The following is a 25,664-nucleotide window of genomic DNA, read 5'->3' as shown; positions in this document are numbered from 1 at the left end:
GATGGAGGGCGCGGGATGGAGAGGGGATAGGAGGCGTTGGAAGGAGAGACCGGAGTAGGATTAATAGGTCTCGTTACTGTTATGCGACATAAAATATCTCTTATTGAAGTTAATATATAATTATAATTATCTATCTATCAGTGTTACTGTTGTGGTTTTTGGAACCTAGTTACTGTTATGGTTGCAAACTGTGCCACTCCTGCATGTTCGATCCAGCAACTCGAGGCCACAAAGTAAAGTACTAGAGGCACATGGAATTGACGCTGCACCGAGTACTATGGAATGAAGCTTGACAGCTTCTCTAAAATCACACAACGGACACGAAATGCATGTCTCGGCCTCAAACTGGGAAATGTCACCGCACGAACCAAGCTAAGATTGCTACCCCAGACATCGACCCATCAAACGCAGCGGCAGCTCCCATAACCTTATCGCGCATCGGACCGCACGTCTACTTCCGTCCCCAACCCCCCCCCATCCTTTGCCTCCCCAATCTTGTTTGCGGGCGCGATCTGCACCATCCCCAATCTGCGGGGTCTCAGTGCACGGCCGGCATGCTGGTGAGGGAGTCGATGTTGTCTCGGGCGGGGTTTAGGGGCGCAAGGGACTGTGCCAGTCAGAGTATGCAGGTTGGTGCGGCTTTCGTCCCTGACGCCTGACTTGGGCCGTAGTGGGATTGTTTACGGGGCTGATGTCTTGGACCAGCTCAGCTGTCAGGAAATCAAATGTCCGCTCAAGACAGCTTTGTCTGGAGTTCTCAATAGTCTGGGATTTCGTCGGGCACGCTCCGGATTGGGGTAATGTCTCTACGCTGTGCTGGCTTCGACCCAAGGGCGAGGGAAGGGGAGGGAGAGAAAGAAAGTATATGAAGCACGCTGCCTGGCCATTCATCTGTTCTAGTCCACCTCCTCATCCTATCGCCACAGCCGCAGCAGCGACCCTTCCATAGTCTGCTCGTACTGAACCCACATCGCAGCACCGACACCTCCCAACTGCGTGAGTCCCCCCTCCTCCCTCTTCCCCCATTTGAACTACACTAACGCCAACACAGCCATCATGCATCTCTCCTCCGCCGCTCTCCTCCTCCTCCTCGTCCCCGCCACCCGCGCAGCCGCTATCCCAGCCCAGGGTGGCCTGTTAGGCGGCGACAAAGCACTTATCGATAGCGACAAACTTGCCAACCCGGTCGTCAATACTGTCCTTGGGGGCGGTCATGTAGGTGGCCCTGCGACAGTGAAGCGCGATGGAGCCACCGACCTTCTCGGCCCCGTCATGGAAGCCGTCGACTTTGGGAAGACGGTGAGCGAGGTGGCGGACAAGGCGACGGGTGTCAAGATCCTGACGCGCGATGAAGCCGCCGATCTTCTCGGCCCCGTCACCGACGCCGCCAAATTAGGGGAGACGGTGAGCGAGGTCGCGAATGGAATAGCTGGCCTCGCAACGACGAAGCGCGATGAAGATGCAGTTGCGCTCGCAAACAACATCCGCAAGCTCTCCTACGAGCAACTCGGGCAACTAGCCAGGCTGCTCAAGATCATCAGCGGAGGCGTCAGCAAGACGTCGAAGCGCAGCGCAGCCTTCAACCCTGCCGACTTGAAAACCGTAGTCAGCATTATCGGTGACCTTACCCAACCAGGCGGCAATGCGAAGTCGAAGCGCAGCGCACCCTTCATCCCCGAGGAGTTGAGGAACGAGCTATCGCTCCTGATTACCGGAAAGCCATTTGATGAACAAACCAACGACGTAGACGCGAAACGCGACATCACCGGCACTGAAGTCGCCGGCGCCATCGCCTACGCGGAGAAGCTGGCTGCTGGACCAGCAGGACAACTCGCCGACCTCCAGAACGGCTCTCCTCTCGAGTCCATCGGTCGACGCCAGGACAAGATCGCGTCCACGGTCTCTACCGTCGCATCAAAAGCAGCAGACGCAGTTGTCGACGTGAGTCTCAAAGTCGTGGACACCGTACCAGGCGTCGGGAAGTCGAAGCGCGACATCACCGGCGGCGACGCCATCGCGTACGCGGAAAAGCTAGCCGCCGAGGCAACAGGCGAACTCGCCAGCCGGGATCTTGACTAGACGGCGGCGCAGCTCGAAGACTTGACGGGGGATTTGATCAACAGCCTCGTCGACAAGCGACAGTCGACGCTCGGCGAAGATGGAGCCAGAGGCAAAGATAAACCCCCACTATTTGGCCCTGGTGTTGGCGAAGTGGGATCAATCGTGGATACAGCTAGTGCTGTGGCAGGTAGCACCACAAGAGTCCTTGATGTGAGTACGGGTCAGGTAGTTGGCGCGGAAGATATGATGGTTTAAGGCGTGGCTACTGGCGGTATAATGGCTGCTGTTGATACGGAGGTGCTGGGAGTTTGGTGGAAACTATATTCTGTTTTCTTCACGTCAGGAGAGACGTCTGTGGAAACTAGGGCCGGGGAGAGATTTGGGTATATATTTCTCTTCCCATACAATAATTTTTATTATTATATTATATTGTAGTTAGCTTAGCTTAGCTTTTACATCCCCAAGCTGGGAATCTCATAGTTCATGATTATATTATATTTCCTGGAGGGAATTTATCAGTGTTCGGCACAGATCGCCAATGACCTGATCTGATCCGGATCATGATCCGGATCAGACCTATCCGGCGTCATTATGATCTATCCGTAGGATCTGAGGATATATCCGGATCATGCCAAGAGTAAGCCAAGAGTGCTAAGGCCACAGTAGTTGTAGAATTAAATCTGTAATACCCATTTAAATATTATAGGAAAGTGACGATTCCTGTAAAAATGAGCGACTCTGAGTTATCAGATTTGCCAAAGAAGATAAACGGAATTGAGTAAAGCAGTAGTTCCATGATGTCTTTACTCAATATAGAGGCCGCTAATACTATCTTAAAGAAGAGAAGAAGGACGCTGAGGCTGATTTACTACAATTACCTACAGAACCTAACTCCGACGATGATTTATATATCTCCCATAGTATTTACTAAGAACCAGAATGGAAGCGTTAGCTTGTTAAGCTCCAGCCGGGTCTAGTAACAGATATTCTTAAATATTAGGCAGCAAAGCAATATTAGTATCTAATTATAGCTGCAATTGCTCGAGACCACTTAGCGATTCCTACAACATCAGCTCTATCTGAACGGGTATTTAGTAATGGAGCTGATATTCTTACGAAAAAGAGGAATAGGCTCTCACCTAAAACGCTTTGGTATTTACTTTGCTTACGAGATTAGGGTCATATACTAGAAGGGGACGAAACTGAGGCCGAAGACGCTAATGACGAGAGGGAATATTAGTTATATAGCTACTCTATTCTATTCTATTTATATATTTTAAGCCTCATTATCCTTAAGATCCGGATACAACCCGTATCTATCCGTCAGACGTCTGACAGATCATGATCTATCCGTGAGGGCCACGGATCAGATCCGGATACGGGTTGCCGAACACTGGAATTTATTGAGTGTGCGGAGTAAAAATATATAAAATAATACCCATATAATCAACTCGATGATATTAGAATTGACGGGTGATGAAACCCAGATTGGCGGCTCACAGAGCACACTTCAGACAGGACCATGGGAGCCTGTTATCTTCACAGGCTGACTGAGCAACGAAAAAAAGAAGACAGTAAGAAAAGAGATCCGATGACAGCGACAACAATCACTCTCGCACCTACTCACCTCCCCCGCAACTAAAGCATAACCCACCCAGAACCCTCACAGACAGACAAACTTCAGGAGTCCCTTCGTTCCCTTCCTCATCAAACCACACCAACAAGCCCCAAACCCCTCTGATTAGCAGCAACCCCCCCGTATCCGTCTACCGACTAGCCCCGCACCACACCAGCAGTCCGCAACGCAGCGCTGTTCCTACCCTTTCTCGGCGTAGGGCTGGCTGTCTGGCGTGTTCCTTCGCGCCGTTAGCAGGGAAATTGCAGCGCTGATCGGGATGATCGTTTGGTCTGGACGTTTGATAGATTTAGTTTACAGCTCGGAACAGGGCGGACTGGTGATTTGTGGTTATGGTGCCGGTTAAGGCTCGGTAAGGAGGGTTATTACTATGTCGCCGTGTCTGGAGCGATGGGATGAGGGGTTCGGGTATGATGGATGGATGGATAGATGGGAATGTGATGAAGGCTTCAAATCTATTCCTTCATTGTCACTCCCAATAGCCGACTAAATTAGAATGCAAGCAGCCATCTCCAAAACCAACAATCTAATCTCGCCTCTCAACCCATTTATGGTGCGTGACCATACATACGTAATGCAGCCACCCCCCAACGCCCAGTCTTTGCTAATTTAAGGCTACAGACTTCCCACACCCACACGCCCAATTTGGTAGATGTGATAGTTCATTCCATCCCGAGATTACCTATTACGCGGGGTTGTTTATTGACCGCAGATGGATGGGTGTGACGTGTGCATTAATGGGGAGGGAGCGCATTAGACCACAGCCACAACAAGCCACCTCCTCCCTTCGTTACGTTTTCCCCGCGAATCGGTGTGCTGAATCCGGGTTAGTTGGTGGCGTTGCCTGTCCGTGGTTGCTCTTCTCGAATTTTTATCTAGGTGAGGGGTACAGTACAGTACACCGCTGTCCTCTCGATGCATGGAAAGGAGAAAGAAAAGAAGAAGGCTCTAACTATTGAATCCTACTGTCTCACCCATCGCCGTTTACAGAAAGAAAGGAGAGAACTATTCACTTTCATGAGCGGACCTCATATGGTAGGAGATGAGACATATTGATTCCCCCCCTTCTAGCTCCCCCATAGCCCGCGATAGTCCCGGTAGCTCGGTGATAGTCCCGTGATAGTCTGGGTGATAGGGTTCCTAGTGCCTTAATCCCCCCCTCTCTTCCCAACCTTCTTGTAGCGTTAATCAGCCTTTATGGCCGCGCTGGGTGTGATGTTCGATTTTAATGTTAGGGCGCGGGATGCGAGTTCGATGTGTGTGTGTGTGTGTTTTTATGAATCTGTGGGATGCGATGCGATGTCAGGATGTGACTACTCTGTTAATGGAAGTGTGTAATCTCCACCGCCGCCGTAGCCGTTGGAAAGGCGATGGATCGGGATCTGATGTGATGTATGATGTGAATAGAGATATGAATGTGAACGTCTCCAGAAAAGAGAATCCCCCATCACACATCACAGGCGAAACCCCCATAACCGACATCGGTTGTCCTCGGATAAGTCGACGACACACACAACCAAAAAAAAAACAGCCAAACTTCGCTCACACCTCTTCCCTCTCTGTGCCTGAATACAGTAGTGTAGTTGTACTCGAGCCCGTTTCCCTGGTGGGTGGTGGGTGTGGTGTGCACTCTATTTTCCCTTCCCTACCAGGAAACCGAACCGTGTCTCTTCTGTACCTTACATCCCCATCCCCTTTCGCACCCCTTCCCTGCATATCTCCCGCACAACGCGTCAACCCCAGTATAGTTTAGCGTCAGGGTCCGCCGTCGGTCGGTCGGGGTCGTTGAAAAAATCCAGGTACCCGCGAGCGACCGAGCGGGTCCCCGGTATACATCCGTAGGGTAGCATACAGTATGGACAGGACAGAGCAGATTCCCAATACGAGGTCCTGTAGATTGGCAGTCCTAACGTCTTTGGGGAGGGTGCTGGGTAATAACTCAGTGTGTTATTACCTTTACCAAGCAGAGGATAAGCATAGGTCGCATTGATATAGTCCGTATTCGAGTCTATTGCCGTTCTATTGCTGTTCTATTGCAACACCGTATTCGATTTCTATTGCTGTTCTATTGCTCACTCCACTACACTCCACTCCGCGCGCGCGCTCTCTCTCTCTTCATCTCTCTCTCTCTCTTGAGATTGCTGTGCTGTGTCTGTATCTACATCTGTATCCGATAAATCCGAACCCCCCCCGCTGCCCCGACCGACAACCCCTTCTGCCGAAGCCACGCCGCGCACAGTCAGAACTCAGACTAGACCGACCGAGTGTGCGTGTGTGCGTGTGTGTGCCTGGGTAAAATAGACCGTGCTTTTCCTCTCTCTCATCTCGTTTCATCACATGTCCACTCTTCTAGTTCTTGGTATAGTACATACAGTATATTTCTATTTACAGCAACGGAGTCGTGCACCGACACTGCAACGATAAAATACTACACCGTAAACACATCCACCCACCACCTCCACCCTCTCTTTCCTTCCCTTTCCGTCGACGCCGCCGTTCAACCCGCGCCATATCCGTGTTTCACCCCCTCGCGCCCTCACCCCGTTTTGGGACGTGAAACGCGAAAAAGTTGTGCTTGAACACAGCGGACCAATGGTGGTGGGGGTACGAGGTTGTAGTCTAGTCTAGAACTTCTTTGGTGTGGTGGTGTAGCGTCGAGTTGAGAAAGGTCCATGCGCGGGGACGGGGACAGGGGTGCTGCTTTCTGTTGCTGCGCCTCATGGGTGCACTCTATCGTAGACGGGGGGCACGGGCGTTGTGGACGGAAAGGGGAGGGGGGAGCCAGGGTGATGGGTGATGGGTGGTGGTGGGTGGTGGACGGGATAGATGGAGGGGGGAGAGCGAGGGTGGTGGGATACTGTGCTATACGTGGAGAAGAGTGCTGTACTGTACGGTGCAGGCAACGGCGGCGGTGGGTTGACTGGACGAGAAACGAGTAACATACCATAGCACCAGCAACAGCACACACAGAAACCCAGCACACCACCCAACCCACACCCAACCCACCCGCAAACCTTCCCACCCACACAGCACCCACACAGCACCCACACTCAGCACCCACACACCAAACTCTCTTCCGCAGCCGCCCGGATCGTCGCTGTCTCCAGCACACTACCTACCCTACTGCCGTTGTCTCCTTTCGCACCGGTGTCTCACTTCTATTCTTATTATAGCGGCGGTTATCCGAGCTTCCATTTCTTATCGGTAGCGCTTGACGAGAGACACAACAGAGACACGGCGGTTACTCGACCCCGTGACACCACCCACCCACAATCCTGCTTCCAAGCGCTCACGAGAGACAAATCACTTATCGCGCGCGGCTGCTTGGGGGTTTGTGTCGTGTCATGTCATCTCGTGCGTGTGTCGTGTCGTGTCGTGTCGTGTTAATTCTGATGTGTGTGTTGTATGTTTCCCCTCGCTCGTAGGCAGGCGACAGAACAACACACACCACACCACACCCAAACACTGGCGCAAAGTACAGTACCACCCCATCCAAACAAACCCATGCATAACAAAAACAGGCACCGTGCACCCTTTCCTCTTCCGCTCTGTCCGTCTTGGCGTCCATGGAAACTACTGAGTTGAGTGTAGTAATGTAATTGGGGCGATGGGGTGGTGCTAGATGGGGGATAGTGTAGCGAGAAAGTAGTAGTCTTTGGCTGTGACCCTCTCTGTGGCCGATGGCCGATGGATGGGTGCCTGCCTGTCAATTCTATCCATCGCATCCCCGTCAGGAACCCGCGCTGGGAGAGGGGGATATGTGCTACTAGAATTGCCACTACTACTCTATCCAGGTCCAGTACAACTCTGTTCCCGCTCCACAATCAATGCGATTGGTTGGATGGAGGCGTACCTGCAGTAGTCGCGCGCTATGGGGAAAGAAGGTCAGTTGGGTGAGGATGTGTACGCGGGTGAGATGAGATGCCTGGGCGACTCGCCTGTTGCGAGTCCTGTTTGGCTATGCTTGCATAGATGCACGGTGCAGTATAGTGCAGTAATTACTGTATTTTCTGCACGATTCATGTCGTACACACAGCACGGGAAGGAAGGAAGCAGGAGTCAGGTAGGCGCAGTCAGAGAGAGAGAGAGAGAGACGGAGAGGGATAGTACATGATATTCTGTTATATTCTCTATCAATAGTATGTACCCATCCCATCCCATCCCAGCTGAGCCGCTCGTTTCAACTTGAAGCACCACAAACAATCCCCTCCTGCCCTATTCCTGTTTCCTGCTTCCCTCCTTCCCTGCTTCTGCCGAACACCGAAGCAACCCATCCTATCCTATCCTATCCCACTCGAGGTCCCAGCGGCATCGGCCCACCCACAACACCACACTCCACTCCACAAACAAAAGTACTATATTATACTGAACTATATACATCCTCTACTTACAGTACATACCCTCTTCTCCTCGACTCTATTTCGGGCACCCGGACGTCTCATCCCGTCCAAGCTTTTCCTCTTCCAGCCCCCCCCATCCCTCCCCCTTCAACCCACCCACCCCCATCAGGCCAAAGCCCCAAACACCAGCGTCCCATCGCGCCCTCCCCCTTGGCACACAAACAAGGCCGTTCGCCGCGCGCCAAGTCCGGGTCGAGGGTGCTCATGCCGCGCGCGACGAACCTCGATGCCAGGGGTGTTACAGTGCGGATTATTGGCTGTGGCCGGGCCAAGTTGGTGCCGCGGGAAGGGGAAAAAATGTGAGTCGTTCGTTTTGAGGGGTCCCCTGCAATGTTAGGGAGGGGCCTGGTGGGCGAAGAGGGACCTGGCTGGGGCCATCTCGAATGCATCTTCAGATCGATGGACCTTCCCTTCCCTTTCCCCACCACCGCCTCCTGCAAGGGACCAGACCAGCCGCCAGGGGGTGTTTGTGCACACATGGGAGTGGGCCACGGGGTTGGACTACAGAGAGGGGCGGTCCTGGGTTGGGCTACTTTGGGTTCGACCGAGGAGGGGGCTCGTGAGTTGCTCGCCCACGGTGAGAGGACTATATCATAGAGGCCTGTCCGCCTCTCAAGCCTTCTTCTCTTCTATTTTCCACCTCAAACGAGCCTCACTTTCTTCTCTCTTCCCATTGTCTTCTGTTTTTTTGAGAGTCCAGAGTCATTCGCTTCTCTGCTCTCGCTTTCCTTTTCAACTAGCTGCGATATTCATATCCAGCAGACGATCACTACTACTTATCACACACAACACTTCACCAGTCTGATTATACTGCCAACATGAAGTCCCAATCTCTTGCTACTCTCGTAGCTGTGGCTGCTAGCCTCCAGGGTGTTGTTGCCACCGTACGTCGAGCATGTTCACCGGCTTGCTTTTCACATCTAACATACCACAGGGATGGAACAACGCTCCTATCTTCTCTTGCCCCGGCAAGACCCCCATCGACAAGTGTGAGCCGCACCAGTGGTCTGGCTTCACCTGGGGAGACCTGAACCTCGGATCTTTCGACCACTACGGAGGATTTGACTTCTCCGGCGGATGGAGCTGCCAGTCCTCCTTCGGTGGCCGCAAGCGTGATGCTCTCCTCCCAAGGACCTTCGGAGTAAGTTGTCCCCAATGATCCCTCCCAAGCCATCCCCCATTAACACCCACCAGTCCAAGTGCATCACCGGCACCACCCACAGCGACAAGGCCAGCTGCCCCAAGATCAAGGCCAGCACGGTCGACAAGTTCTCCATCACCCACCTCCAGGTTTCCGTCGAGTTCGACTGCGACCTCGAGTTCCACTACACCCTTCCCGACAACTCCATCTGCAAGCAGAAGTCTAGCTGCAAGAAGACCGGTACCACCGTGAAGAACACCCAGTGCGGTGGCGCCAAGGACGTGACCGTCGTCTACCCCAAGCCAGCCAAGGGAGGAAAGAAGTCCTGCAGCATCGGCATCCACAGCATTGGATTCGACTGCCCTAACCCCACTGCTACTGCCAGCACCGTCAAGTCCACCACCACTGCTGCACCAACTGTCGAGACCACTCCCCCAGCCACCACTGAGGCCCCAGAGACCACCCCACCAGTGACCACCGATGTCGAGACCCCACCCGCCACTGAGACCACCGCCGTCGAGACCACCGAGGTCGAGACCCCCACCACCACCGAGGCACCAGGAACCACCGATGTCGAGACCCCACCCGCCACTGAGACTGAGACCGAGGTCACCCTCACCACCATCGTCACCGATGTCACCGTCACCTCGTGCCCAGTCACCCTCACCCACGTCAACTCCGGCCTCACCTCCATCGAGACCACCCTGACCACCTCTACCGTTGTCCTCACCTCCACCAAGACCTTCTGCCCCAAGTGCACCCGCACCAAGCCAGCTGGCCCAGTCGAGACCGGCGATGTCCCATCCAACACCGATACCGTCCCTGAGCCAACCACCACCGAGGGTGCCGAGCCAGTCACCACCGATGTCGCTGAGCCAACTACCACCGAGGGCACCGAGCCAGTCGACACCACCATCGCACCTCCCCAGACCACCGCCACCACCCCCGGCGGCGACAGCGGACTCCCATGCCCACCTGTCCTTCCCCAGTGCATCAAGACCTGGCTCCCAGCCGGCTGCAAGTCCAACTCCGACATTGCCTGCTTCTGCCCCAAGGCCGACTTCACCAAGAACCTCTTCGAGTGCCTGACCTCCTTCGGAGCCACCGACGCCGAGATCAACGAGGCCGCCGAGTTCTTCCAGGGTATCTGCGCTCCTTACGTCCCCACCAACCCCGGTATCATCACCGACTGCCCCGACAAGGGAGCCGTTGAGACCACCAAGCCCCACACCGGCCCCGTCACCACCATCGTTGTCGAGACCACTGTCACCGTTCCTTGCGAGCCAACTGGCACCGCCACTGAGACTACCTTCACCGTCACCACCATCTCCACCCAGGTCACCGTTCCCCAGGTCGTCCTCACCACCACCAACAGCCAGGTCATCGTCGTTACCGGCCCCGCCACCGTCGAGGCTACCGCCACTGCCCCCGCACCCGTCTTCACCACCCCCGCTGGCGCCGTCCCAGGCTTCACTACCAGCCGTGCTGGTGCCGCTGCCGGAACCGGAACCGGTGGTCTCCCGCAGCCAACTCAGCCTGCGTTCGTGCCTGGTAGCGCCTCCAAGAGCGCTGTCAGCGCTGGCGTGCTCGGTGCCGTTATGGCGCTTGTTGCGCTCGTCATCTAAGTTTTACCTTAGTTAGATGAGAGGAAGAAGAGAGGGGAGGATGAATGAGTTAGATAGAGGTATGATGAGGATATACCCGCCTACGGGCGGAGAATAATTTACACGTTGCCATTCGGTGTAGGAACTACGGGGAAAAGAGGAAACTTTGCATATGCGTATTTAGCGCCGCTTTTTATTTGGGGGGATGAATGGATCGCGGAGTGCGTGCGGTCTGATCGGCCAACTATCTTTGGAATTTTTTAATTGTATATTTTGGGGTGGAGATGTAGTAATGGGGGAGGGGATAATATAGGAGAGATATTGTTCGAATCAATTGATGCTATCTATGATACTATTACTTTTATTGGTGATATTGTGAATTGACTGATGCTGTGATGTTATTACTTGTATCCTCAAATGAGTCTCATATCGGTGCAAGTCATAAACGCAACTTGGAGGTTTTGACAGGCAAGTCCGTAAGTTCTACGAAATATCTGGTCACACGTGATACAGCGCAACAACCTTGGATAAAAATCTGCATTTATCTCGAACCTGCGCGCGCCCGCGCAGAAATCCGCACACCCATGTAACACTCACATGCATGTCCGCACCATCTCACCCACGGATTGAGGAAGAAACAATAAATCCGATCTGGACCAAAGGAAGCATTCATTTTAAAGTTTTGTCCTCGCGCCGATCGCCCTTCTCCACACGCATCGGCTTAAGCTCCCCCACCAACGTTCCGCGCGCTATCTAACCTCGGCACGCGCTACGGGTGGTGGGTTATCTGACTCGCTGGCTATCCAGGTACCGTAGCAGGAACAGGGACGGGATAAATAAGTTGGCTCCGCACTGTGAGGGATTGGAGGAAACGGTGCCCCACGCTCTTTTGATGAGCTTACACGACGATCACTGCAACGGTTACTAGACGAAATGTCAGAGCAAGCATCACCAATACCACCTTCACCACTACAATCACAATCGCAACTCTCAACCACAACCACCACCACAATGCCCTCCCCCGCCCCCTCATCCGCAGACCTAACACACTTCCTCACCCACCCCTGGTGCGCGGCCCTCCTCTCAGCCCCAAACACCACTCTCCTCCCAACCCCCTCCCGCGTCCCCAAAAAGAGCACCGAGGATTCGTTTTTTGCTGTTACCCTGCGGACGGGGGATACGATTCCGTTTATGCTTTCTTTTTCCTCCCCGCGCCCCGTCGCCGCCGCCTCTTCCCAGGCCTCTGATGGAGTCGCCGCCGCATCCTCCGCCCCAGCACCAGCAGCACCAGCGCCAGGCACGTCAACCGAACAAGTATCCACACTCTTCGCCCTAGAAGCGGGTCTAAACGGCTACCCCCTCACGGCGCACGGCGGTCTCATATCCGCCCTCTTCGACGAAGCAATGGGCGTCTCCATGATGCGTCTCCGCTGCTCTTCTTCGTCCCCTAAATGCCCAACTGGCGGGGGGATGGATATAGTGACGGCGAGTCTGAAAGTTGATTTCTTGAAGAGGTTGGAGACGCCGGGGACGGTGGTGGTTAGGGTTTGGGTGAGCGAGAGGAGGGGGAGGAAGTGGGTGCTTGAGGGGGAGATGGTTGTGTGGAAGGGGGGGGATGGGGGGGAGGGGGGAAAGGAGGTGGTGGTGGGGAGGGCGAGGGGGGTTTGGGTTGAGGTGCGGGCGAGTTTGTAGGGGACGGGGGAACTGTTGTGCGATGTGGTGCGAGTTGGTTCGTGGCGAGGGGGAGGGGAGGAGGCATGTCTGTTTCGCTTTCATCACCGACGACGATAGGGGTGGTTGGGGAGCGGAGGTTCAGAGTGGGTGAGAGGGGCGTCTGGGTAGCTGGAAGTAAGAGGAGAGGGAGAAAGGCGGCTAGACTTTGGTGGGGAGACGAGGAACGGAAAACTTGATTATAAGATATATTTTTAGATCTGGGCTGGGGGTTTAGAAGAGAGATTGAATGGGGGTGGAGTAGAAGACTCGGGGTTGGGGTTGGACTAGAAGCTGGATTTCCTTCGGTGTGAACCTGAAGATGATTGTTGATAATACCATTTACTTGCCACCTCATGAATCATCTCTCCAAGTTCAAGTGCATTCACTACCACAGCAAACCCCCCCAATATATAATTCCTATTCCACCCCAATGCCCCCCAAGACAGTAGTACCCCAACCCCCACAATGGACGCCGCCCCAGCCTCCCCCAGCAAACCAGAACCACTACACCACCCCCACAACCACTACTGGAAAACCACTAAAAAAGGGCGTATCATCGAAAACTGGGTGTTAACCAAGGATAGCGAGGGGAAGACGGTGCGGAATGTGGATTTGGTAAATCCTAAGACGGGGAAGAGGAAAAGGAAGAAGGTGAGACGGTATGATAGGTTGCCGGCGCTGGTGAGGATTGCGAGTGGTGGTGCGAGGATGGAGAGGGGTGATGTGGAGGAGGATGAGGAGGGAGAGGGAGAGGGGAAGAAGAGGAAGAAGCAGTGTGTGGTTATGTAGCCTGGTCTGGTTATGTAATTCTAACTGGTCACACACCGGCCCAACAGCGCATATTCTACAAATGCGGTCCTTTTAACTCCCGAATCTCCCTCCTCTGCCTCTCAAAGTCCCCCCCATGCTCAAGCAACCCCACCCCCTCCAACTCCTCCACAAGCGTCCATACCCAATCCTGACAACACCACCACTCATCCTCATTCCGTATCCTCGACTCCCTCGCAAACCCCCTAACCCTCTCCAGATTCTCCGTATCCACATAACCCACAGGATGCATATCCAACGTCCCCCCCGACGTCTTCGGACTCGCCCGATTCTCCGCATACGTAAACCGTTTCCTCGACCCCTCGATCTCGCACTCAAAACCCTCGCTTTCGCCGTCTTTGTCCTCGATGAAGAGGGCCCAGTGCTTGAAGGCCGGGTCACCGCCGATGCGCCGCACGATGGAGATGAGGCGGTATTCGTCGTTTAGTGGGGGTTCCTCTTGTTGCTGGGGATCCTCGGCGTCATCTTCGTATTTTGTTTCGCCTGTGGATATGTTGGTGGAGGCCCAGAGCTGGGTGTTTGAGTCGAAGTGGCGGGTCCAGCTGTCGTCCATGGTAGGGGTTGTGGGGGACTGGTTTTGGCGTGGGGAAATGTGGGGGTTGTAGATGCGGAGGAATGGCTTATAAATGAAACTGGGTATTAAGGCAGTTGTTATTTGAATTAAATGGGTATAAAACTGGGTGAAGTGCGGATTTATAGCGATGGTGGGTGCTTATTCGTGTGAAACAGATATTTAGGCAGCCGCCAGGAACTTATTTCCAACACTCGCTCGCCATACTGCTGTAGCGCTTTTCACCTTCGATCTGCCGTTACAAATTCTAACATTCGTGGGCCATCTAGGTTATTCGAGAATCGTCTGAAATTATTCTTCCTTCTTTACTTCAATGCAAGGGTTTCGGCGTTCATCCATCGGAGGCGACTCCATGGGGTCTTCGATATACACGGGCTCATCCACGGTATCTTTGATATACACGAGCCCGGTATCATTCGGGGTTATTTGCTCGCTCTGTAGAGATGCAGTATAACTCAGCACCGCGTTCATAGGATAGGGGCAGAGCGTGTGGGGGCTCAACTTACCATTCTCGAACAAAGTCCTACAATCGTCCCATCAGGTACAGAGAGAGACGTGGTGATGGGATCTTCCCGAAGACGCACCCGAGAGCTGGTAGGTGGGAATTCGAAGGTCCGGTGGCGAGTTGTATGAATCTTTTGCAGCAAGTTAGCAAAGCCATCTCCAAAAGCATACGAGCTTGAACAGGCGCCCAAGCGCAGATTTACACGAACCCTGAAGCCGAGATCACAGGCTAAGCTATACTGGGAGATCTTATCAATCTGGCAGATGCGTTCCCCGCCTTGGCCATCGATGTGAAAGTCATATTCTCCGTCATCCCTACTATAGCCGAGCACCAGCGAGCTCTTGCCTTCGACAAGACAATCAAAGGTAAAGCCGATACCCCAGACTACGCAGTTTACGGGATGCGTATCCGCAATCCAAACTGTCATTTTGATAATGTGGGGCAGGAGCTCGCCCTTGAGGCCGCCAAACAGGATCATAGACAAGGGCATTTCCTCCTGTCTATGCCTGTAGGCCCGCGGTAATTCGGGAACGCTTATGAATGAGAGGCAAGGGTCCGGGATTTCAGGATACCAAACATTCGCATCTCGGGGCACTTGGTGTTCGATATCCCGCGCTATCTCATCTTTGCCAGTTACTGACAAAGTAACGAGTTTCAGGGCCTGAAAATGTCAGAGGAAATACTATCCAGGGGATAAAATAACATTACATCGAAGCCGCCCTGGATGAGCACAATTCCATAACTACCATCCGGTTTAGATCCATGGGGAATCAATCGTCTCCTTGGAATTCCGTCGTACTCTCCTACCCAGTTCGACAACACCCCTGCCGCCGACTCAATCGCGATCCCACGGATTCCTCGCGGATCCTGCGCGAGCTGAAACCCTGTAACACAATCAAGTTTTGAGTCTGTCCAAGTGACGAGGAGTTCACTTTCCACGTGAATATACCCAACCTCTGTGCTCGGTCCGCTCTTCTGCTCAAACCTAATACCAGAAATGTAAAGTAGGCCGAAGACGTCAATTGTTGAGATGAAAATGGAAGTTACATCGTAGGGCACAGCAACGGTTAGTCTATAAAGACATCTCGTGCCATGATCAAAATTCTCGTCGCGTGAGAGCAGGCTTCTGCTGGCTGTTACCCATTTTAGCAGGTGTAAGGGGGCGCTGGGTTCCCATAATCCCAAGAGTAAGGGGGAAGAATCAAGCATGCTGCAGGAAATTTTGCCTCGACTGTCTACTAAGTCTAGAAGATCCCATGCAAGCTTTACAATCCTCTTTCTGTTGAGCATTCCTGGGTGATTCTGAAGCTTCTTGGCTCTAAGGCATATCGATCTCCATCTTCCCTTGCATTGGGGCCCACACTCCATGGATTCGAACACGTGCTCGAATTCACCGCCCCGACGAAATCGTGAATGCCAAAAGGTATCGGGTAGGACAAGATTTGCGTAGACCTGGGACGCTTGCTTGAGCTGTGATACATCTTCCAATGTAAGCTCAGCGATAATAAGCTCCAAAATCTCCAAGGGTAACGGAGAGAAAGGGTCATTTTCGGTGCTCCCTCCCACCATAAGAAAGTTTGCAAAACAGTGATCAGCGTAGTCCCCTTCAAAAATTTCTCGCAGACCGGGAATCTCCAGGGGATGTTCGTGCGCCTCATTCATGACCGGTTCGTGGCTCAGCGGTTGCTCCCTATGGAGCATCCGCTGTGGTTTCTCCCCAGGGTAAGTCGAAAACATCGAGTCAGGCTCGCAAATGCCACCATAATCATGTCCAAAGAGTAGCACCCGATCCCGCGCAGGAAAAGACCGGCATATATCAAAAATCGTCTGCGTATCCAACAGCCCCCACGGTCGCAGCTTCGTCAACAGGTCCCAGCACGCGCAGTGGAAGGGGAAACCCCAGAATAATTCACCTGTCTGTCGAAATCTGTAAGGCGGCGAGTTAAAATTTAGCGGGCGAGTCACGGCCCCATCCTGGCCTGCGGTATGTCCGCCTTCTAGAGATGGATCATTTCGTGGCCACCAAAGAGACGCTCGGCAGTGGCTCCGAAGGGGATGGCGGCCCTGGCGCCGTATCCCTATACCAGAAACGCACGCCGTGTCACAGGAATCGTTGACGGTGTAGACTAGACATAGTAAGCGGAGTGTGTGGTGGCTGTGGTGGCGAGCGGCTCACTGGCACGAAATGAGTGCATCCATGGTTGGAAACCCTGGCGGTCTCGGGAGATGAGGGCGCCGCAGAGGATGCAGCAGAGGGGGTTAAAACCTAGCGCTGCCATGGCGGGCGACAGTGTGCTCTCAGGTTGGAGAAGGGGTTTCTTGGAAGCTCAAGGTGGTATAAAACTGGTATGTTGCGAAGGCACGGAAATCGATTCAATATATATATTCCCATTTGTTAAGGAGCACCTGTACTTGCACGATACCTCACTAGACTGCGCCACATCCATTCACAGTCCTCGAAATTCTTCAGCTTTCAATATATCCGCCAACATCGTCGTATGTGCGTGAATATTAACAGCAATATCTAGCATGTTTGCTTGGGATTTTGGTTAGGTTTCTTTATGCAGGTGCATACTCACTACCAATCGGAGTTGTGGATTTCGCTTCGTCCCACCTGCCACCCCACGGATTATAAGACCATCCCCATACCTCTGCAAGCACCGACGGCGGAAATAAAAGCTATAATAGCATCGTTAACAATCACTGGATGTTAATATATCGCTATAATTCTGTCTGCTTCCTATCTCCAGTTATCACTGCGCCAGGTGAAGCTCTGCTTGTTCCGCCAACAAACTACGGCTCGACACGCACTTTACCTCCAAGTCCACACGCAATGAGAATGGCTTTCAATGTTTACAGAGTTCAGTTCACCATGGCCATGCAAGATCCGGATATGCCAAGCCCGCGGTACCACAATGTAATCTTCGTCGAAACGGAGGCCGATGGCAGCGGCGCTGTTCATCACCTCACGGGGGACATTACATCTGGGATGGTGTATGCAACGAGAAGGGAGGGCCGTCCCGAGGAGTCTGAGATCTTCGTCCGCAAAGAGTTCATTGGCAAGGTCGCATCAGCTACCTACCCGGAGAAAATCAATACGGTCCTGGAAGCACTGCCGCCACCGCCGAAGCAGAAGAAGTTTAATATCAAAACCATGAGGACGGAGCAGATGAAACCGGATGGATCGTTCTATGAACCTGGCGAGAAGAGGCTACGAATGGTTAAATGCACGGAGTGGACTATGGAGCAGGCGATTCCAGCGTTATATGCGAGCAGTGTTCTCCAGAAAGAGGCTGACGGGATACTCGACAGTGATATATTTGATCGGAAGATAGGGATGCAGGAGAGAATGTACCGATAATCTCCTATACTAGGCTATTTATTAAATGCACATCAGTTATTTGGGCTTTTTCTCGGTATCGTTATATTAAGCATCATAACAGGCCGGGCAGGATTGGGAGAGACACAAATCTTAGCGATTAAGATGGCCGTCTGTCTCCAATATGACACGAGCCTGGTACCGATGGTTGTTTCGCTTGCTGTCATTCCGGTCCTTCTTGTTGTTGCTACTTCCTGCTGTCACAAAGTTACCGTAGCAAATTGTTTCTTGCTATCGCTGACCTACTGTCGCTAAATAATTCTTGCTGTCATACATCTACTGCTACTGCTATCTATCTGGCCGCCTGCTCTCCTTCTCTGTGGAGAAACTAGACTTCAAAGATCGCACAATTCCGCCGTCAAAGACAACAACAACACCCATGCCTCGGCGCCCTGCATTGAGTCTGTGGTGCCAATGATGATTTATTACGAGGGTTCTCTCTCCTTATATATACAACTTTTGGACCTTTCATTCTCACCCTTTGACTCACGTGATACGCTGACAATGTAGACACTCATACCATCGACTGTAGACTCAATGGCGGGTCCTACCATGCCAAACTATTCAAATCGACATATATGAGTACATATCCAACCGACGTAGTTGATTCAGTAGTCCAGAAATGAAGCAATCCAGCACAACTCACGTGATTCTTACCCCACTACCCCTCATAAACGTCACAACAACATGACAACCTCAACCCCAAACATTCATCCACTGCCCCAGACATCTCAAACTCCGAAATACAACACCAACACCAACCATACCACCCCGCCTCACAAACCGCAACCATGTCCGCCCCTCCCCCCGGCGAAACCGACCTCCCCACCCTCCTCTCCACCATGACCTTCACCCTCTCCCCCACCACCTACGTCTACCTGACCACCACCTCCCCCACGCCCGCCCTTCTCTCCAAGTTAGATCCCATCCTCACCTTCCGCGAAGCCGAAGGCACGACCCTCATCACAACCCTCGATCTCGCCACCACACACGGACACGAACATACCTACGCCTGCAGGATGATCACGCTGGAGATCCATTCTAGTCTCGCCGCAGTGGGTTTTATGGCTGCGATCGCCAAGGGGTTGGGGGAGAGGGGGTGTAGTGCTAATGTTGTGAGCGGGTATTTTCATGATCATGTTTTTGTGCCGGAGGGGATGGAGGGGGTGGCGATGGAGGTGTTGGGGGGGTTGAGGGAGGGGGCGAAGGGGGTGTGAGGTGATCGTTGGGTGGTTGGGTGATTGGGTGTTGTTTTGTATGGCTGTGTTGGGTGGGTGGATGTTATGAGAATTCTTTCAAGTTATCATAATGTAAGCCACAAGTGTATTCTACAGTATCTCCAATCAATTTTCCAAACCGACCTGGTATAACCCCCTCCCGCCTGCCCATCAACACTAATAGCAAACAAACCATTATTCCGGGAAATCCAAGATTCTCATGTGCAGCAACCCCTCCCAGTTCAACTAATCTACCTACGCAAATGATTATCCTCGTTGAGCCGAGCTCGCATTTCTCACTTCTCACTACTACGGTCGTCCTGTCACCGCTCACGTTCACCTGTTGGATCTTATCCTACCGCCACCACACGCTGCTGTCACCACAGGCACATACCTCCATACGATACCTCAAAGCGTACTGGTTCGCACCATTGGCTATAGTTGTTCGTCGGACGGCATCAGGGCAGGTCACCAGGCACATTAGACGTGTATCTGTGCCGCAAATGCGCTTGTGTGGGTAAGATGGGGTTGCGGAGAATGTTATATATAACCTGCTGAGCGAACAGTGGTGGGATTCCCCCTTTTTACTCTACAATCCCTTGTAGGTGATCGGAATCTTTGAACCTCACTATAATTAACTCTGACTCATATGATATATCACAAGTCGGTATTGGAAACAATATTGTTTAAGAAGCCATTATTCAATCTATGTCTATGGTCTATCTCTTCTATAATCTTAAAATAAAGGTATCAATAATGTTCTTTCATAGGCATCCATTAATTTCCTATTTTGATGTTTTTGACAACTCTTACTGGGTAGCAGAGGTCTTCTCCTCAGAAGCAGCCTCAGCAGTCTTCTCAGCATCGGCACCACGGTGTCTCATATCGCTACCGCTGCTGCTCTCGTTACCGCTCTTCTCAATTCCGGTAGCACCGGTCTCCTCATCGCCGAAGCCGTAGCTGCGGGCGACATTCTCGACCTCGGCGTCGGTGAGGTAAGGCAGCTCCTTGCTGGCGCGGACGTAGCTCATGTTCTCGACGTAGCCCTTGGCGAAGATGAGATCGATCTCCTCGAGAGAACGCTTCTTGGTCTCTGGGTACAGGAAGTAGATGATGGGGATGAAGCAGGCGTTCATGGCGGCGAAGAAGACGTATGTGCCGAAACCGATGTTAGAAATCATGATAGGCGTAACCATGACGATGAGGAAGTTGCTGGACCAGTTGACAGAGGTCGAGATGGCGTTGGCACGGGCACGAGTACGGATGGGGTTGATCTCGGCGGGGTACAACCATGGCAGAGGAAGCCAGGTAGCACCGAAGAATGCGATGTAGGTGAACAGACCCACGGCGGCACCCTTGGCAGCGCCTGTCGTATCGGGAATCAAGCAGGCAAAGACGAGTACCATGCTTAGACCCTGTCCAATACTACCGATGAGGAAGAGGTTTCTGCGACCGGCGCGCTCGATGATAAACCAACTGACGGTGGCGAAGATGGAGTAAACGATCATGTTCACACCACCCAACAACATAGCCTCGTCGTGGGTAGAGTGAAGAGAAGTTTGGAATAGAATCGGGAAGTAGTAGATGACAGCATTGCATCCACCGACTTGCTGCATAAGCTGGGACGATGAACCGAGGAGCATGCGTCTGAAATGCTGAGTCTTTCCGTTGGTGAATAGGGCAGAGTATGGGGTCTTGCCACCCTTGTGGCCAGAAGCGGCGATACTCTCCATGATGATAGTCTTCTGGAGCTGGGTTTGGGGGTGGTCCTCTGGAAGATCGTAGAGTGCCGCAATGACAGTGAGACCCTCCTCGTGACGGTCACGTGAAAGGAGCCAACGTGGGGACTCTGGCAGGAAGTATGCGCCAATGCCGAGAACGAGTCCGAAGACAATCTGGAAGGCAATGGGGAAACGCCAGGTGAAGTCATCCATGGAGCTCTTGGCAGATCCGTAGTCGATCCAGTAGGCGATCAGAGTACCGAAGGCGATGACACCGCCCTCGATACAGATCAGGAGACCTCTGTTAGTGGTGCGACTACACTCGGCTTGGTATGTTGGGATGGTAGATGTGTTCTGGCAGTTGTTAGCAGCGTTTCAATAATGAAAAGCGCGGGAATATTTACAATTCCGTTTCCGATACCAGTGATGGTACGGCCGATAATGAATTGTGCGGTAGCCTTGTGTCCCTTCATGCAAGTAACCTGGATGATAACACCGAGAATCATAATAAGTCCACCAAGCATCATCTGGTATCTGTCAGCATAGGATTCACGGGCCTTTGGAAGGTGAGACAAACCGATCTTCGGCGACCGAGACTGTCACCACACCACAGGATAAAGAGGGCTCCAGCAAGACATCCAATCTCGTAGATGGCAGTGACAAATCCCTGGTAGACAGAGTCTTCACGTGTTTCGGGGAAGAAGGCGTTGAATTGCGGCGCGGAGATGATACCACTCATGACACCCTGATCGTATCCGAAGAGCAGGAAACCAGTGGTCGCGATTGTGGAAATGGCGAGACCGAGAGGACGGCCGGCCATACCCAGGAACTTGACGGGCGAACCGCCGGTGGTGACTACGTCTGTCGACATGGTGGCGTACTCATGCGACTCTCAGAGTTGTGCAGTGAATATAGAATAGATTGCAGATCCCCGTGCTGTCAAAAGGAGTGAATGCTTCTGGGGAAGCGGTTGGCGATAAAGTAGAGATATGTGGGAAGGGAGGGGGGAGAGAAAGCGGGAGAGGAGGTTGTACGGTTCTTATATATCGAGAAGAGTCAGCCCATGGGGGCGGGAAGGTTGCCGCGAACCAACCAACAAGTGGCAGTCGCGACGTTGGAACCCCGAATCTATCCACGACCACGAAGAACGAGCAAGCAAGAGCCACCCAGACATGACGATCGTTCTCTCCGCACCCCACACCATCCATCCCCATCCATCCCATCCATCAGTTGCGGGCTCCCAATCAGCGCATAGGAAATTAATATATTCTCCAATTATACCCCCTTCGCCGCTGGGTCCTCATCTCGCCATGAGGGAACCATTATTGGAGGACCGCATGTTGGACAGTGTGAACTAAGAAGGTTGTTGAAAAGTTGCAGGCACGATGCAAACGCCCCATACGCCCCGTACGCCCCCTCCGTGCGCCCCCCGTAAGCCATCCCGGTAGGCCCCATATCCCTCCCCTGCTAAGGTGCCAACCCCAAGCTTTCCGCCCGTTGCCAAGTCGCGCCTGCCGAATAGTGGAAGTAACTAGGTAGGGCTAGCAAGGAATATCTGATAATAAAATCGGGGAGGTGGGGGAATCTGCACGTGAAATACGTCATAACTTTCGATGGGCAGGGAGAATTGCTGAGAGTAGAAAGGTAAGAGATGTGAAGGAAGCGCCAATGCGCACGAATTTGGACGATGTGGACGATGTGGGCGGTGGTGGGCGATGGTGCGCACGATGATTAGTACGAGTACAGTAAGAACTAAAGCGCTAGAGGAGGAGTAGTAGGAGTCGACCAGGAGTAGAGTGCTACATTCGTAGGTGATCATACAAGATCATACAAGATCATACCTGCGTACTCGTGGCAGGAAGGAAGAGGTTACTATAAAAAACCATAGTATGGACGGATGTATAGTACAGAATATGCATAGCATGTGAAGTACTGTATAGAAGACGGAGTAGTATCACTACTATTACCCCTCCAAACTGACACTGTCAGCTGCCAGTGCCATGCCATCGGTCAACGAGTTTTTCCCTGCTGCGTTATGGAGTTGCCATAGTTCGAAGTAGATGTATATACGGACCACCATGGATAGTTTTTGTATGTATATGTAGAGTACTGTATGTATGGTCCTCCACCACGGTATGTACCGACCACCCACCCATACTATGTACGGTACATACAACGCCATGCCGGCTGGGGCGTTGACGGGAGTGACATCATCCCAGCCCTTCCCTCCCTTCCCAGACGAGGGCTTTATTGGGACGACAGCCTCGGTTGTTAGTTATCATCGGCCCTCATTGGCCCATCATCGGCCTTAACGGCTTCCTTTCATGGAGGTCAAGAAAAAAAAAGGGAATGTATCGGAGAAGGCCATAGTAAATTATTCCGTTATCACCCCTCGGGATACCCAATATGATCATGGATCATTGCCGGCAACAGGTTGGTGACGCGGTATAGTCAAATTCTTCACGCCAGATGTGCATCATGCTTGTCGTTTTCCCTTGTCTTTTCCCTGCTTCTTCTGATAAGCATACTCAGGGGTGCCACGAAGAAGGTGCTGATGATGCTCGGTGCTAGAATAACTACGGAGTACGGAGTAGAATACTGCGGAGGCCAAATCTGACTTGCGGAGGTCACTTTGCAGAGGTAGATTTTGCGGAGAGACAGACCGAAGTTCGGGGTGCATGTATGTTATCCACGTGAAAATATAGCATACCATGTTGGAATTACTGTGGTACAGATGGTACTCCTTCGTATGCTAGATATTGTAACTGTACATATGTTTTGCCCTGCAGTATTTTGTTATTGGGCTGTTATTTTCGTGCCTTCGGTGTTTCCTTGCATTGCAACTCTGCAACTCCCTCATCCTTCCTGTACTCCAACTTACTCACTCCGACCCACCACATCTCCTCCGAATGTAGTTGTTCGGTCCGAAATGGTCCACTGTAAGGAGGTTGTCGTCCCACTGTTTAACGGCTGAAATTCGGGGATTTTCGCTGTTCGTCCCACTGTTATGCACACGACTATACCCGAGTCACATGTGTGCCCCATTGAAATCCTGATCTCCAAACCACAACAGCATTGAAGTCCGAACTGCCAGCATCGGCCATGTTACTTGTTATACTCAAACTACGCAGTAGTAAAATAACTTTCTTTCCTTCCTGTTTCTTTTATTCTTTCGGGTCTATAACCAGCACGTTGATGACAGTTGACAGACGCGCAAGTGCTGATCTTGCTGCGCTGCAAAAACATGGCGTGTCAACGATCCAAACCAAACTCATGGCACTAATCTTACTTCTAGATCCAACACACAGCTTCAACAAACAGTACCAAATCACGTGAGGGCCGTGCGCCTGATGCGTTCGGTGTTTGTCCATATGCAACAGGGAAAACCCCGACTCTTTCCACATCCAGATATAAGTGGACGGAGCGTACGACCGAGTAATGCGCAACGAAATCAGTAGCGAGCATCATCCCCCCCATCCTCCGCAACTCGGCACCGCTGAAAAGGAAAGTACAGTACAGTACTGAGAAAAAAAGGAGTGCAAACGAAATCGCCCTGTCTGTACCACCAAACAGCAAATGAGCCGAGTCATGGTGCGAGTTTCCAACATCTTGGCAAACTCCTCACTGCAAATCTCCTACGCTGAGAAGAGTGCTTCCTCTCGACGATCATCTCAGCCTCGCTGAACCCCACTGTACTTGGACTATCACCACGACCCCTCCACTCCCTCTCCACCGCCCACCCCCCCATCTCCTCACATAAACCCCCACCGGGGGCAATGAGGTGGGTAGGTGAGTCTCCAACACGAACCCCAGTGTGACGGATCATGGAGACAAACCCCCCCTCCTAACCCCCCCCCCCTTTCGACCACGCGTTTGAGTGGGATAATGGGGTCTCCCTCTCCACAACACACTGTACCACACTCGTAGGATCGTGGAGAGCGCATTCCTTCCGCAGCCCCAATACCCCAAATTTCTTACAACGTTGCAGTAGCGGTTCGTTCAAGATCATGGGGTTATCCAGTTTTCCCCTCCCTCCACACATCCATCCTGCCATCGAACGATTTGCCTGGTAGTGGCTATGCAACCCACCAAACGGAGGGGTGATTGATTATCAACCAGAAGTGTGTGTGTGTGTGTGTCTGTTTCCTAATGCAGTATATAAATTCATCACATCTCTATTACGCGATTCCACAGCTAGAATTGAAAACAAACAGATCTTCTATTGCAACGGGTTAGCGTTTTGGGAAGGTGGGGGGATCATCAATCAGCTGCTCCCTCTCTTAAACGCGCTGTAACTCAGTTAGCCCCGACACCATCCTGCCGCCAAGAGGCAATAGGGAGGGTTTCTATAAGAAGAATTCGGAGCACAGGCATTTGCCGATCCATTGAAGCATTGCGTTGTCTTGGAATCCGTCTTGGAATCCACTGCCCAGCGTCTTGTCTTGCCGCTCCGTGCTCCCGCTCGCTTGTTTTTTTGGTCGAGGGTCGTGAGCTTTGATATCGCTCGCATATGTTTTACTGAGTCAAGCGTTACTAAACAATTGCATTACAAATTTACAGATTTACAAATCTGCCAAGCAGCAGCCCCTTCGGTGTGTGTAATTGAAAACAGAGTCTGAAATTACATGTTATTTCCATTCCCCGTATTTTTCCGTACTATCGTGGGTCGTTTCATCCACAGATCTGCGCTCGCCGCGTGCGTGTGTTAGATGATCAACTTTGTTAGATTTGTGGGCTTGGTGCATGGAGAAGTGCTGTCTTTGATCCATACGAGAGTTTCCACTGTCACACGTTTGACAGGACTTTTGGAACTGGTTTTGTTGGTGACAGGTTGGGATTTTTAGGTCATGCATGTCAACATTATGATGATTCTGGGGGGATAAAAGGG

General features: G+C 52.3%; 9 protein-coding genes across 9 annotated transcripts; 6 read left to right on the top strand and 3 right to left on the bottom strand.

Moving 5' to 3' along the window:
* Positions 1–312: 312 nt before the first annotated feature.
* Positions 313–2,565, top strand: VE01_08581 (uncharacterized protein). Its single transcript, XM_018278002.2, has 2 exons — positions 313–996; positions 1,052–2,565. Exon 2 carries the CDS (start codon positions 1,057–1,059, stop codon positions 2,077–2,079), a length of 1,023 nt encoding a protein of 340 aa, XP_018126709.1. The 5' UTR covers positions 313–996; positions 1,052–1,056; the 3' UTR covers positions 2,080–2,565.
* A 6,183-nt stretch (positions 2,566–8,748) lies between these two features.
* Positions 8,749–11,193, top strand: VE01_08580 (uncharacterized protein). Its single transcript, XM_018278001.2, has 3 exons — positions 8,749–8,981; positions 9,032–9,238; positions 9,292–11,193. Exons 1-3 carry the CDS (start codon positions 8,916–8,918, stop codon positions 10,861–10,863), a joined length of 1,845 nt encoding a protein of 614 aa, XP_018126708.1. The 5' UTR covers positions 8,749–8,915; the 3' UTR covers positions 10,864–11,193.
* Positions 11,194–11,407: 214 nt separating this feature from the next.
* On the top strand, positions 11,408–12,905 carry VE01_08579 (uncharacterized protein). Its single transcript, XM_018278000.2, has one exon. The coding sequence runs from the start codon at positions 11,776–11,778 to the stop codon at positions 12,532–12,534; it is 759 nt and encodes a 252-aa protein (XP_018126767.2). The 5' UTR covers positions 11,408–11,775; the 3' UTR covers positions 12,535–12,905.
* A 115-nt stretch (positions 12,906–13,020) lies between these two features.
* Positions 13,021–13,344, top strand: VE01_08578 (uncharacterized protein; the record flags this gene model as incomplete). The annotated part of the gene is made up of 1 exon (XM_018277999.1): positions 13,021–13,344. One exon carries the CDS (start codon positions 13,021–13,023, stop codon positions 13,342–13,344), a length of 324 nt encoding a protein of 107 aa, XP_018126768.1.
* Positions 13,031–13,936, bottom strand: VE01_08577 (uncharacterized protein; the record flags this gene model as incomplete). The annotated part of the gene is made up of 1 exon (XM_018277998.2): positions 13,031–13,936. The coding sequence occupies one exon, from the start codon at positions 13,934–13,936 to the stop codon at positions 13,400–13,402; it is 537 nt and encodes a 178-aa protein (XP_018126754.1). The 3' UTR covers positions 13,031–13,399.
* VE01_08576 (uncharacterized protein) lies at positions 13,486–16,988 on the bottom strand. Its single transcript, XM_018277997.2, has 5 exons — positions 16,636–16,988; positions 15,168–16,585; positions 14,668–15,120; positions 14,461–14,589; positions 13,486–14,389 (listed from the first exon to the last, which is right to left on the bottom strand). The coding sequence occupies exons 1-5, from the start codon at positions 16,736–16,738 to the stop codon at positions 14,246–14,248; spliced, it is 2,247 nt and encodes a 748-aa protein (XP_018126755.1). The 5' UTR covers positions 16,739–16,988; the 3' UTR covers positions 13,486–14,245.
* Positions 16,942–18,106, top strand: VE01_08575 (uncharacterized protein). Its single transcript, XM_018277996.2, has one exon. It carries the CDS (start codon positions 17,167–17,169, stop codon positions 17,818–17,820), a length of 654 nt encoding a protein of 217 aa, XP_018126752.2. The 5' UTR covers positions 16,942–17,166; the 3' UTR covers positions 17,821–18,106.
* Positions 18,107–18,545: 439 nt separating this feature from the next.
* Positions 18,546–19,055, top strand: VE01_08574 (uncharacterized protein; the record flags this gene model as incomplete). Its single annotated transcript, XM_018277995.2, has 1 exon — positions 18,546–19,055. Exon 1 carries the CDS (start codon positions 18,630–18,632, stop codon positions 19,053–19,055), a length of 426 nt encoding a protein of 141 aa, XP_018126753.1. The 5' UTR covers positions 18,546–18,629.
* A 684-nt stretch (positions 19,056–19,739) lies between these two features.
* VE01_08573 (uncharacterized protein) lies at positions 19,740–22,144 on the bottom strand. The gene is made up of 3 exons (XM_018277994.2): positions 21,354–22,144; positions 21,181–21,303; positions 19,740–21,130 (listed from the first exon to the last, which is right to left on the bottom strand). Exons 1-3 carry the CDS (start codon positions 21,645–21,647, stop codon positions 19,865–19,867), a joined length of 1,683 nt encoding a protein of 560 aa, XP_018126723.1. The 5' UTR covers positions 21,648–22,144; the 3' UTR covers positions 19,740–19,864.
* Between the last annotated feature and the right edge of the window lie 3,520 nt (positions 22,145–25,664).

Source organism: Pseudogymnoascus verrucosus, assembly GCF_001662655.1.
Source record: "Pseudogymnoascus verrucosus strain UAMH 10579 unplaced genomic scaffold scaffold_54, whole genome shotgun sequence".
NCBI classification, from domain to species: domain Eukaryota; kingdom Fungi; phylum Ascomycota; class Leotiomycetes; order Thelebolales; family Thelebolaceae; genus Pseudogymnoascus; species Pseudogymnoascus verrucosus.
The sequence above is the reverse complement of the archived record's forward strand: the minus strand, read 5'-3'. Positions and strand labels throughout refer to the sequence as shown.